This window comes from Spermophilus citellus (assembly GCF_964194105.1).
Source record: "Spermophilus citellus genome assembly, chromosome: 1".
Classification (NCBI taxonomy): Eukaryota; Metazoa; Chordata; class Mammalia; order Rodentia; family Sciuridae; genus Spermophilus; species Spermophilus citellus.
Genome location: NC_138182.1, coordinates 265,011,499 through 265,025,595, shown reverse-complemented (window position 1 = coordinate 265,025,595; position 14,097 = coordinate 265,011,499). Strand labels below are relative to the sequence as shown.

Here is a 14,097-nt window from a genome sequence, read left to right as displayed (position 1 = left end):
CAGTGCAGCTACCCATGCCTCCCAGGGCAGGTGTTGGTAGATGGTCTCACCTGCCATCTGTGCTGGTGTATCTGAGAGTGGGTCCTGGGGATACTGGGGTTTACCAATCCTGGGGCCACTGGGGCTTTGCTCTGAGTCATTTATTTGAATGGATTGCTTGAATTTTTTTGAGACTGGAAAAAGTGGCAGTAACTTAAGTTGGGTTTTATCACATTTGAGTTCAGGAACAGAAACTATTTGGTGAAATATCCTCTCCATTTATGGAAATTCCTGTCAGCTATGTATTCTTTTTTCCATTTTTTCCCAATTCAAAATAACTTTTAAAATAAAATTTTATGTGCATTTTCCCAAAACAATAGAGACGCAATTCTGGTATTTTTAAACTTTGTTCCAGTTTGTCCAGAGAATGTGAATATGTACAAGTTTCTGACTGATCCATGTTATTTGGTAAAACATATTAGAACCCTTTAACTTTTTTTCTTTTTTTAATAGTACATCTTATTTTTACAGAATAGTGGGCTTCAATACAGCATATTCGTACTTGCATATAACATTTTGATCATTTCCACCTTTTTTTAATGTTTTTAAATTTCAAAGGCTTTTTTTTTTTCCTACAATGTTGACTTAAACCTTGATTCATATCTCCTGTTGTTTTTTTTCTTTTCTTGGACTTATAGATTCTGAAATTAACTTTTGTTTTAAATTTTGTGTCATATTCTCCCTTCTCCTGGCTTACTAGACCGTCTCTTCTAGGTGCACAGCTGTGAGTTTACAGTTTAACTTCTCTGAGTCTCAGTTTTCTAAAGTAGACTAAGATCGTTTTCAACTCCCAACTCTCATGATTCAAGAGTTTGTCTGGTACAAACAATTTGTAACCATGGTGCAGCTTGCCATGTCTGTGGAGAGTCTCGCCAGGAAGGTTGTAATAGGACTACATTGCTGATTTCTAGGCTCCATACAGAACTCTGGTAATGGGCTATCCTGGTCTTGAGGAGAGCCTCGCTGATAAAAGCTGTTGCACATTAGGAGTTGGAGCACAGGAAACTTTGCCCACGTGTCTTTCACCTTGAACCAAGCTGTGACATTTTGGGGGGGACTATTTTAAACCCTAATGAGGCTCTGACTTCATTGTTTTCTTTAAACTCTGTTGTTTAAAGAGGATGACCTAGTGACTGAGCCATCTTCCAATATTTCCTTAGTGTTTCAGCCAGGGGCAATTAACCCCTTGAAAGATAAAAAAAGAAAACGCTGTAATATGTGCCCCTTGGATTGTTTGAGTGCCTGAAATTCTTCTTTGTTTTCTTTTTTTTAATATTTATTCTTTAGTTGTAGTGGAACACAATACCTCTATTTTATTTATTTTTATGTGGTGCTGAGGATGGAACCCGGGGTCTCGCATGTGCTAGGTGAGCACTCTACCACTGAGCCACAACCCCAGCCCTCTTCTTTGTTTTCTTATTGCAAGCTAGACAAAATGTATTTTCAGCCCAAAAAATAAATTTAAAGATGGAAAAATCCAGAGGGAGATTCTGGGAGAAGATAGTTGAATGAGAAGAAAACTCCTTTTGTTGTTGTTGTTGCAGAGTATTTACATTTAGTTTTTTCATTTTCCCCTTTTTCTTCTCTTTCCTACCCTCACCAAGACATCTCAGCCCTCATGAGTATCTCTGCTTCCATGGAGCAGAGAATGCTTACCTGTACCCCAGTTCTAACTTTTTAACTATAAAGAGAATTTCTGTCTCTAGGAAATATAGCTTCTCATGTCGGCTGGGTGCCTGCAGATAGAGCAGGAGAAGTGACACCTGGAGAGGAAATGTTCTCAACTAAGAAAGAGAGGAAACTCACCCCCCCCCACCACCACCACCACCACACACACACACACACACACACACACACACACACACACACTGCCTCTGACCTCTTTTTTTCCTCTCATCCTCCCAGTGTGCAGCCAGAACCAGGTGGTCATGCTGTGGAAGGCTGCAGTGCCTCTTGTGTCTGAGGAAATCCTGGAGCTCTCACAGGAAAAGGGAGTGGGACCTGCATCCAGGCATGCAAGCGAGCTGCTCCAGTCTTTGCTCACTTAGGGTATTGCAGTTGTTGAACCTCTGCTGGGGTCAAAGTAATAAAAACACTAAAATATATGCTTGAGGGGCTGGGGATGTGGCTCAAGTGGTAGCGCGCTCGCCTGGCATGCGTGCGGCCCGAGTTTGATCCTCAGCACCACATACCAACAAAGATGTTGTGTCCACCGAAAACTAAAAAATAAATATTAAAAAATTCTCTCTCTCTTTAAAAAAATAAAATAAAATAAAATATATGCTTGAAAGTGCAAACTGAAATCAGTACCACCTATTTGGAAACTTCCATTATTTGTAGTGAGACACCTCTGAGTCTTTTTTCTTTCTTTTTTTCCTCCAGTGCTAGGGATCAAACCCAGGGCCTCACACATGCTACCACTGAGCTGAGTCCCCAGCCTGTATCTGAGCCATTTTGTTTTCCATACTCTGCTTCATCTTCTTTCCTAAAATTTGCACTTCTTGACCTTCTCGAAAAGTGGCTCATTTTGAAGTGCTGCATTGTACTATGTTTGTCCTCATTAAATAGAGTGCAGAAAGTTCTTAATGTTTGCATACTTTGTTAACTGAGGACCCTAAGAAGGACTTGTTTTGGTTTCCACCAGGTGAACAGCTGCTTTGTGAAGCCAACACTGTCCTGAAGTATGTGCAGGAAGATTCCTGTCAGCGTGGAGTCTATGGGAGACTTGTTTGCACAGACTTCAAGATTGCCTTCTTAGGCGATGACGAATCTGCATTGGATAATGGTGTATGTATGAGCTGTGTTTGGAGGGAATGGAGTTATGGCTCCATTGTTTCTTCCCTCAGCTTCTCAATTCTTCCACCCCAACTCTAACACATAATAAAAACAAAAGAGAGAAGTCTCATCACTTATCTGCTTTCTGTCCTTCAGGAGTTTCTTTCAGCTGTAGGACCATTCAGAAATTTCCCACCTATGCCTCATGTCATGCTGTCTTGCTTTTAACCTCAAAAGTTGACACCATCAATGTTTTTTAATTTTCTTCTGTATTTTAGCACTCATTGAAGCTGGGCCTTGTGGTGCACCCCTCTAATCCCAGCAACTCAGGAGGCTGAGACTGGAGGATTACCAGTTCAAAGTCAGCCTCAGCAACTTAGCAAGGCCCTAAACAACTTAGACCGTGTCTCAAAATAAAAACAAAGAGGGCTAGAGGGACTGGGCCTATAGCTCAGTGGCAGAGCACTTGCCTAGCATGTGTGAGGAACTGGGTTCCATTCTTAGCATCACATAAAAGTAAACAAATAAAACAAAGGCATTCTGTCCTCTATCTACAACTACAAGATAACATTTTTAAAAAGGTGAGAGCTGGGGGAAGAATGTTTGGGGCTGTGGCTCAGTGATGGAGTGTTTGCATCGCATGTGTGAGGTACTGGGTTCGAGCCTCAACACTATGTAAAAATAAATAAATAAAATAAAAGGTCCATCTACAACTAAAAATATAATAAGAAAAAAAAAGAAAACGGGGACTGGAATTGTGGCTCAGTGGTAGAGTGCTTGCCTAGCATGTGTGAGGCCCTGGGTTCAATCCTCAACACCACATATGAATAAACAAATAAAGTATAAAATCCACTGGCAACTAAAAAAATATTTAAAAAAAAAAAAAGAATGGCTAGAGTCTTAGAGACTTATGGGTCACCAATACTGATCCAACTTTAGGAAAAAAAGGGGGGATTGGGGTGTGGCTCAGTGGTTAAGTGCCCCTGGGTTCAATCCCCAATATATTAAAAAAAAAAAATCAACCAATCATTGAAATAACATGTCCCCAAATGTACTACTTCCCCATGTTTTCTCTATTCTAAACTCTTCCTCAAATCTAGAAACTAAGTTCGATACTGAAATGGATCGCAAGTGTAGCATTTGAATTTGGGTCTACTTTATGCCTAATCTAGTGGCAACATTCTTGTGAGACTTGTTCCTACTTATTACTGAGCTGCTGGGGAAGGAGAAGACTGTCTGCAACACTGGAAGAGCACTGTGTGGTAATGGAAGCCCAGTCAGGCCCGCCCCCGCCCTATGCCCACAATATGCAGGCCATCCTGGACCACCCTTGGCTTTTTGTTTTTGCTTTTATTTATTTATTTATTTATTTATTTATGCAATATTAGGGACTGAACCCAGGGTTGCTTTACTACTAAGCTACACCCCTAGCCCTTTTTACTTTTTGTTTTGAGACAGGTTCTTCCTAAGTTGCTGAGACTGGCTTCAATCTTGCCATTCTCCTGCCTCACCTTCCCAATAGCTGTAGTTGTAGGCTCGTGCCAGCCTGCCTGGCTCCTCCCTTGCTTCTTAAATAGCAGCATGATTGCTGCTTCCAAGTCTGGTCTCTTGTGCTGCTGTCCACTCTGGTGACTTAATTCCTTTTCCTTTATAAAGACAGCATTCACCATAAACTTTAATCTCCCAGTGTTTTCTTCCCAAAGATCTCAGGTAGCTTGTCAGTCATCTCAGCATTTATGTGGAGGAACATTAACCTGCACGTCACTTGCCCATACTTCTCAAAGTGACTGTGTGGAGTGGTGGGCCTGGAAACAGCCCAGAAATTGCATGGTCTGCCCAAGTTTGAAAGAATCGGTGCTTATAAACTCTTCTCCCATACTCACTTGTCCCTTTCTTAGGAATATACAGATGCATTCCCCCATTTATTTCAATGTGCAAGTGGAGAATGGTGATTTACTTTGCTTATAAATGTCTTAACAGTGCATAGAAGGGAGTCACATTTATTTCCTTTTGAATCTTTTAGGAAACTCAGTTTAAGAATAAGGTTATGGGAGAAAATGACATTACACTCCACTGTGTTGATCAGATTTATGGAGGTAAGGATCTCTTTTCCTTTGGATTATTGCCAGCTTTTGAATATATAGTTAGTAATGATGATAATATTATTATAGCCCTTTATAGTTCACAAAAATATATTCATATAAATTACCTTACTTAAGTCAGTTTTATGGATGATAAATTGAAATGCGAAGTAGCTTATTTGGAGTTACTTAGCTAGAGGAGTACTGATCCTTCTATATTCATGTTTAAGGCTGATTTGTGAAGGTCTGTTGTATTGCATCAGAATATCTTTTCTGCTGGTTAAACAGGCCTCTCCTGCCAATTCATTCTCTGTTTCCCTTCTCCATTTTTGTGTTCAGGGCACTTACAGAAGTTATCCAATAGCTATTTATGATGTTCTCAGTACCAATAGGTGCTAACTGGGTAGCTCTGGGACAGGAAAGAAGGTGTCAGGAGGGGCCTCAGCACAAACTAGGGATTGACTGGCAGAAATGCATGTCCCTAGTGCTCTTTCTTCCACCCTTTATGATCTCAGCTTTCAGAGCTGTGTTTTCTTCATGCCAGTGAAATCTATTCTGCTAATAGTGGCCAGTCCATTTGGGTCCTATGCTTGCTCCAGGGCAGTGAATAACCCTGTGTGCTCTCAGAGTCAGGGCCCCTGCTGGGACAGTCTGAATGCCTATTCTAAGAAGTTAGCAGTCTGCCTTGTTTTCACATTAATTTATTGCTGTATAACATAATTTTTCTTCCCAATTTCATCGTTGGTCTATAGTGTTTGATGAGAAAAAAAAAATTCTCTCTGGACAACTGAAGAAATACCCTGAGAAACTTATCATCCACTGCAAAGACCTCCGAGTGTTTCACTTTTGTCTGAGATACACAAAAGAAGAGGAAGTCAAAAGGGTAACTAGTCCCATTTGTTTTTAGGTTTTGTTTCCCTTCAGGTTTTCCCCACTGACTCTAGATTTTGCTTACATTGACTGAAGGTAGAGGGGAGCCTTTTATTCTGTGAAATTGAATCCAGTGTTCTTTTTTTTTTGATCCTGGGAATTGAACCCAGGGGCGCTTAACCATTGAGCAACATCCCCGACCCTTTTTATTTTTTATTTTGAGACAGGGTCTCACTGAGTTGCTTAGGGCCTCACTAAGATGCTGAGGCTGACTTTGAACTTGTGATCCTCCTACCTCAGCCTTGAGAACCACTGGGATTACAGGTGTGCACCACCCCACCCTGTGGATCCCATATTCTTTCTTCAGAATGTGAGAGGTAATTGGATAAAGCATGCCTGCATATCATCTTAGCACATGCTACCTTTACTCCTTCAATTCGTAATGTTTTGATTTCTAGAGCCACTAAAAGATGGGAGGTGATAAGCCAGGTCAGGAAGTAGTTGAGAAAGAGAAGGATGGGATAGGTTTAAGTTGTCTCTCATTGCTATCCTCCCTATGTTTGACAACCTATTCTAAAGACAGTTGCACTGTCTTCCTATTCCTGTGAATAAATGAGTCACTCTTGGAGGTAGTGGTTGTGCTTGAAAGGAGGAGGTACAGCTAAGAACAGCTAAGGTTAGAGGAACAAAGCCGAGTCACTGGGTGTGCCTTTGGAGACTGTGAACATGATTCCCTGGTTGTCATGGCAAATTGAGATCCATAACTGAGTGAACTGAAAAAATGGCTGTAGCAATTTGGTGTTCATTATAACTTCCAAGATTTGTCTTATTGAGATTATAAAGATCTCACATTTGCCAGTATCATACATCAGGGGAGATTTAGCAAGAGTCTAGTGCGTCTTTTCTGTAATGAGTCATGTACACTTACTTCCAGGTCACTGCTTGATTGTCTTTCATATGGTAGTGTGGTATTTCAGGTAGAATGACACACATGACTTGTGTACATATTCTGAGGGGAGAAAGAGTGGTATAAATATGGAGAAGGCACTGAGAATCTGGACTCCTCACTTAGAACATTGATTTTAGTCATCTATCAAAACATAATTTTGTTTAGTACAGTAGACAAACAGAAGGCACAGTAGACTGAGTTCTTCTTCATCTTCTAGAAGATTCTAAAGACCACAGGTGAGTCAGAAAGAACAGCTAAGTGTCTTGGCTATTATCTGATATAACCTGTAAATCTTCAACATGTCAGATATTTGGAATACCTGACTTTAATAGGGCACTTAAGATTTTTAGCACTTTGTTTTTGAGAAATTTGACTATATTATAAAAACTTGTCCCTACAAATTCAGAGCTCAATAAGTCTGACAAAATAGTATTCTGTTGGTCTGGCATTATTCCAACAACTAAATTATAGATTCATACTTTAACAAGGATTACTGGGTTGACTCTAGAGCTCCATTAGCATGACTGAGAGCCTAGACAACTTGGCTCCTGCCTTTCTTAGTGTTTACCTGTCAAAATCATAACTATACCCATTGGTCCATTCTTTCTAGATTGTCCGTGGCATAATTCATCATACCCAGACCTCTATACTTCTTAAGAGATTATTTCTGTTTTCCTATGCAACTGCTGCACAAAACAATACAGGTAAGCATCTCTGGGTTTAATTAGAGGATAGACAGTGTCCTTCATACTTTTTTAAAAAATCTGTAAGCATGAGAGGGTTTTTTGTTTTTTGTTTTTCTTTTCTCTAGCAGTTGGTCATCTATTGCTTGGGTGATTCATTCAAAAGGTTTATATTTTTTCCCTGTGATTTTTTTTTTCTTTTCTTTTCTTTTTTTTTTTTTTTTTTGTGCTAGAGATGAAACCCAGGGGCATTTAACCACTGAGCCATATCCCAACCCTTTTTATTTTTTATTTTGAGACAGGGTCTTGCTAAGTTACTTATAGGGCATTGCTAGTCACTGAGGTTGGTCTTTAACTTGCAACCCCCTGCCTCAGTTTTTCAAGTTGCTGGGATTATAGGCATTCGTTAACTCATCTGCCTTTTCCAGTGATCTTTGTTTAACTTACCTTTTAGATTTGTTTATTTGCTTTTTGAATTGGATTGCTGTTTAGTTGCTTTATTAAAAAAAAAAAACATTTTTTTTAGTTGTAGATGGAAACAGTACCTTTATTTTATTTTTATGTGGTGCTGAGGATCAAACCCAGTGCCTCACACGTGCTAGGTGAGTGCTCTTTCCTCTGAGCCACAACCCCATCCCCTATTTGGTTGCTTTTTATGAAAAGTAAAATCAATATATTATACTAGGAGTGTGAAACTATATAAAAACAAAAAACTGGAACAAGTTTAAAATAACCCTATTTTTCCCTGGATTCTTTTTTATTTGAAAATAACCCTGTTAATCCCTGGTTTCTTTTAAATATACTTGATTTCATTTCATAAGATTCTAGAGAATGTCCTGCATTCCTGAAAGTTTTTAAACAACCAGAGCTTGTTTTATAGCAAATATTTTGAGGGAAATAAGACATCTGTACATAAGGAAACCCATTCAGAAAGCTGTTTTGTTAAGAGAAAACTTAAAATACCAAATGTTTTCCATTTAGTTTGCATTTATTTTTTTATTTTTATTTTTTTAAAGAGAGAGAATTTTTTAATATTTATTTTTTAGTTTTCGGTGGACTCAACATCTTTATTTTATTTTTATGTGGTGCTGAAGATTGAACCCAGCACCCCACGCATGCCAAGCGAGCACATTATTGCTTGAGCCACATCCCCAGACCTTAGTTTGCATTTAGTAACAAACTTTGGCCATCTGAATTAACCATTAGCCATGCCTAGCATATGTCTTTGTAGATGTCTGTCTTCTTCATTCTCCAGTTATTTTCCCTTAGTCTATTCACTTGCTGTGCCCATTACTCTTACCATAAAGTTGATGTTTACTGATCCTGAATCCCATATCAAGGAAGTGGCAGGTTTGTTTAAAAGCCTATGTATAGGGCTGGGCATGTGTCTCAGGATAGACCACTTGCCCAGCATGTTTGAGGCCCCAGTGTCAAACAAAACAAAAACAAACAAAATCCACCAACAAATAAAGTTTTCTGGACTGCAGAGTTACTATCCACTCATTTAGTAAACATTTATTGAATGCTTGCTGTGGGACACATCCCATACAGACGTGGAGGAGAGCAGGACTTAATCCCTGCCTCAAGGAGTGCACAAATAGGAGTAGAAGCTGAGAGATGTGTCCTCTGATGGACATACCCACCCTCTCTGAGGGGGGCAAAAAATCAGAGAAGGCTATGCCTGAATAAGTAGTGGAGGATGGTAGAAGCATCTGGTAGGTTTAGAGGAGTGCAGAGGCAGAGCTGTCTCAGAGAGCATGTTACATTTTGGGAACTGTGATAATTTAGATGAAATGATACAGGTATAGGTTTTGGTGTCTGTCCCATCTGAGTTCAAATCCTTGCCCAGCTACTTTCTGGCTTTGTGATCTTGGAAATGACAGTGATCCCTCAGGACCTCCATTTTCTCATTTTAAAAACAGCAATGTTAATGCTTCCCTTGAAGTTTTGTGAAGATCACAAAGTGTGAATAGCGTGGCACATAGGGTGCAGGCATTAAGAGTTAATAGAGCGGCTGTGGTTGCAGCTCAGTGGCAGAGTGCTCGCCTAGCACATGCGAGGCCCTGGGTTGGATCATCAGCACCACATAAAAATGAATAAATAAAATAGAGGTATCGTGTTCAACTACAACTAGAAAATAAATATTTAAAAAATGACTTTTTTGTTTATTATTATAATTCATATAAGCATTTATTGGGCTCAGATTTTTAAATTCAGCCTTTTATATTCTGATTCTAGGTCTGGACTTAGCATAGGATGATTTCCAGGCCAGCCAACATGTTGATCAGCATGCCAGAACCCTTATCTTGATTGATCATGGCTGTTTCATTACCTTCTGGTGGCTTTTGTGCCAGAGACTCAGGATCTGAGGCATCTTTATTTTATTTTAATTCCATCTTTCTCCTCTCTTCCTTCTAGCCTCCATTTTTTTTTTTTTTTAAGTAAAGGTTATAATTTGACAGATGCTACTTGGCTAATTAGCTTACTCTTAATTGAGTAGGGGTTTGTACAGGTGGGAGCTTTACCAACTGAATATATTTCATTATTCCCTGGCTTCATAATTCACAAATGTGTTTTGAATGAAAGGTCCTAAATGTCTCTGACAGGGCATTTTAGGGAAAGATTTTTCTATATTACTAAGAATGTTTTCTTACTCCTACTATTGTTATTACTTACTGGGATTTTTTTTTTTTTTGCATTCATTCATTATGGATATTTCCTTTACAGCTGCCTGGGTTTGAATTCTAGTTCTACATTATCTAGCTCTGTATGACTTAGGCAAGTTAGCTGCCCTTTCTGTAATATCAAGGAAAATCTGTAACATCAAGGAAATTAAATTACCTCTTACATTACCTATCCTGTAAGGTTGTGAAGATTAAGCTAATAAAGTATAATATGCTCAGAACAGTTTCTGGGACAATAGTGCTGTACAGGTTGAATATCCCTTATCCAAAATGCTTAGGATCAGGAGTATTTTGGATTTTGTAATATTTTCACATACATAATGAAATAATCTTGGGGAGAGAACCCAAGTCTAAACATAAAATGCATAAATATACCTTATATGAAGATAGTACAGTATCTTTAGTGCCCCTGGGTTTTGACTGCAACTTGTCACACATCAGGTGTGAAGATTTTCAGATAAGGGACATGCAGCCTATATAAGCATTCTTTGTTTGGTTTTTGTTTTCACAGTGCTGGGAATCAAACCCAGGACCTAGAGCATGATAAGTTAGCATTCTCCCTCTGAGCTGCATCCCCAGCCCTAAGAATTGAATATTGTCATCATCGTTTTTCTTATTATTTTTGCCATGATCTGGATTTCTTAAAAGGAGCAAGGAGGTTATTTTATCAAACACTTTGTTTCTCCCAGAAGGCTTGGTTGGTTTTTTAGATATGCAAAGACTATTTTGGTGCATGTCACCTCAACAAGTTGTGATGGCCCAGGAGAAGACCAAGGACCCAACTGCCAGGCTGTAAGAGCAGTACTCCCGGGCATTTTGTTCTAGCGGTTAGTGTCAGGACTGCATTAGGAGCAAAAGTACCTGTCACCATCATGTGGCCCTTGGAAGCAGGCCCTGACCCTTACCATAGCTGTTTGGTCTGTGTATGGCCATCAGTAACAAAGTGTTGACAGTCCTCTGGACAGTCCTCTTATAGGCATTGCATCTTTGAACTAAAAAAAGAGTTTACATTTAAGAATCTGACATGCTATTTAAATCAGTTTACTGTCTTATGAACATATTGTTAGGACTAAAAGTATTTCATTACTTTAGCTTTTGTGCAAGCCTGTCTTCTATTGTTTCACATGATCCTTTTGTTTTATATAAATTGTCTCATAGTCAAATGACTGAAAATGTAGCTATAAATGACTTTTGCAAGAAATAGAATGTGAATAATTCCTTTCCTACAATATAAAACAACAACTTCAGTCATAATTTAACTTAGATTTAAAAAAAATGGAGCAAGATTAGTATTAAGCAGCCAGTTCTGCTTGGATAAAAATGGGCTTAGTGATAGAAATTGGGGTCTGAGGATGGACTTCCACGTAATTAAAATACCAGTGCTTCAAAGAAAGATTTTATTGTCTTTTTGATTTTGTTTTGATAGCTACTGATCCCAAGAACCAGACAGTAATGTTTGAAACACTTAAGGACTGGTGCTGGGAGTTGGAACGGACAAAAGGCAATGTGAAGTACAAAGCAGTGAGTGTCAATGAAGGCTATAGAATCTCTGAGAGGTAAGCTCTTCTTGCTGGCTACTTGCCATATAATTCAACCATTTGAAATGTTTAGTGTTTTTAAATTTATTGACAGGGTTGTGTAACCATCATCACAGTCCATTTTAGAACATTTTCATCATCATCCCCCCAAAATCTTCACATCCATTAGCAATCACTCTATATTTCCTCTGAACATCTCCCTCTCCCCAGCCCTAGGCAACCACTAATCTAATTATTGTCTCTATTATAGATTTCCCTGTTCTGAATATTTTATATAAATGGAATCATATAATATATAGTCTTTCAATGACTGGCCTTTTACATTTAGTATAATGTTTTCAAAATTCATCCATGTTGTAGCATATTATTAGAATTTCACTCTTTTTTATTGCCAAATAATGTTCCATGGTATGGATATACAACATTTTATTTATCCTTTTATTAGTTAATGGACATTTGGGTTACTTTTACTTTTCATCTCTTGTAAATTAGGCCTTCACAACATTTGTGTATGTATGAATATATGGTTTTATTTCTTTGTGATATATAATCTAGAAATTGAATTGCCAAAATATATGGTAACTATGGTTTAATTTGGGGGGGAATTGCCAGACTGTTTTCCATGATGATTGTACCATTTTACTTTCCACTACCAGTGTATAAGGATTCTTTTCTTCAAATCAACACTAGCTTTTATGTATTTATGTTTTTATGTATTTGTGTTTTTAATTTTAATTTGCAATATTGGCGATTGAATCCAGGGGATTGAATCCTCTTAACACTAAGCTACATCCCCAAACCTTTTAAAAAATTATTTTGGGGGCTGGGGATGTGGCTCAAGCGGTAGCGCGCTCGCCTGGCATGCATGCGGCCCGGGTTCGATCCTCAGCACCATGTACAAAGATGTTGTGTCCGCCGAGAACTAAAAAATAAATAAATATTAAAAAAAATTAAAAAAAAAAAATAAAAAATTATTTTGAAACAGAGTCTTGCTAAGTTGCCCAGTCTGGCTTCAAATTTGCAATACTCCTACCTCAGCTTCCCGAGTAGCTGGAATTACATGCATGTGTCACTGTGTTTGGAAACTTTTGTTTATATTTTTGTCATGGTGCTGGGATGGAACTCAGGTCATATACATTCTGGGCAATTGCTCTATTGCTGAACTGTACCTTGAACCCCTCAACACTAGCTTTATTTTTTATTTTTATTTATTTATTTATTTATTTTGCAGTGCTAGGGATCAAACCCAGGGCCTTATGCATGCTAGGTTCAATACTAGATTTTATTTTATTTTTAAGTATTTATTTTTTAGTTGTAGTTGGACATAATACCTTTATTTTATTTATTTATTTTTATGTAGTGCTGAGGATTGAACCCAGGGCCTTGCATGTGCTAGGCAAGCGTTCTACTGCTGAGCCACAACCCCAGCCCTCAACACTAGATTTTAAAAGAAACCTCTTAAAGTACTCAAAAGTGAGTTTGTATCTTTTTGTGATTGTTGCCATTTTTGTGCTATAACCTAAGTGTAAAAAAGGAATTTCTTAATTTATAATGTTTTGTTTCCTTTTATTGAATGCTTTGTTTATTCATTCAACAAAAAGTTTGAATGCCTATTATATGCCAAGAAGTGTCCTAATTACTAGAAAGATAGTAGTCGACAAGCACCTGAAAACCTGTGTCCTCCTGGAGCATTCCTTCTAGTGGGAGGAAGACAATAATAAAGAAGTAAAATATCATATATTATAATTGCTAGGGAGCTGGAGGTACAGCTTAGTGGTAGAGTGTGTTTCTAGAATGCACATGTTCGATCCTTGGCGCACACACACAAAAATTAAGCTGGTGTTTTGGCTCAGTGGTAGTGCACTCATCTGGCATGTGTGAGGCACTAGATTCAATCCTCAGCACCACATAAAAATAAATAAATAAAATAAAGGTATTGTGTCAATCCACAATTTAAAAAATATTTTAGAAAAATTAAATTGGGCTGGGGCTGTAGCTCAGTTGAGAGTTTTATATATATATATAAATAGATCAGGCAAAGGGCTGGGGAGTGCTGGGGGTTATGGTGGGGATGGTTGGTCAGGAAGGCCTCAGGATTAAATGACTTTTGAGCAAAGCCTTGAAGCAAATGAAAGATTGAGTTTGAGAGTGGCTGGCAGAGAAGTGTTGTAGGTGGAAGGAACAGTGAGGCAAGAGCTGTGTGAGCAGCAGTGAGGGGATGAGGGATAGCAGAGGAAAAAGTGAAGGAAAAAGTAGAGGTGAGGAGAGGGAAAAGAGGGGATGGTTGGGCACTTTCAGAAGAATTTATCCTTCCTGACACTGAAAATAGTGAGGAGGAGTTTGAGCAGAGGCAGGGAGTGATCTGACCTACTTTTTAAAAGGATGACTCTGAATAATCTGTTTTTAGAAACCTGACTCTTATCATTTTGGAGCATACTCCCTAGCATCCTGCTAACAATTTCATAAAATATTGTTGTT

The 14,097-nt window shown here is 38.5% G+C and overlaps 1 protein-coding gene across 5 annotated transcripts in view; it reads left to right on the top strand.

Moving 5' to 3' along the window:
- MTMR12 (myotubularin related protein 12) overlaps positions 1 to 14,097 on the top strand; it is a 78,885-nt gene that overhangs the window by 33,206 nt on the left and 31,582 nt on the right. For 3 of the 5 annotated variants that reach the window (XM_081283725.1, XM_081283726.1, XM_081283727.1), the window contains 5 exons: positions 2,684 to 2,826; positions 4,838 to 4,910; positions 5,648 to 5,778; positions 7,325 to 7,418; positions 11,508 to 11,637. In XM_081283725.1, coding sequence (XP_081139851.1) covers positions 2,684 to 2,826; positions 4,838 to 4,910; positions 5,648 to 5,778; positions 7,325 to 7,418; positions 11,508 to 11,637 — 571 coding nt within the window. Of the gene's footprint in view, positions 1 to 1,944; positions 2,089 to 2,683; positions 2,827 to 4,837; positions 4,911 to 5,647; positions 5,779 to 7,324; positions 7,419 to 11,507; positions 11,638 to 14,097 lie in introns of all 5 variants that reach the window. The other 2 variants (XM_081283729.1, XM_081283728.1) reach the window with 2 other exon arrangements.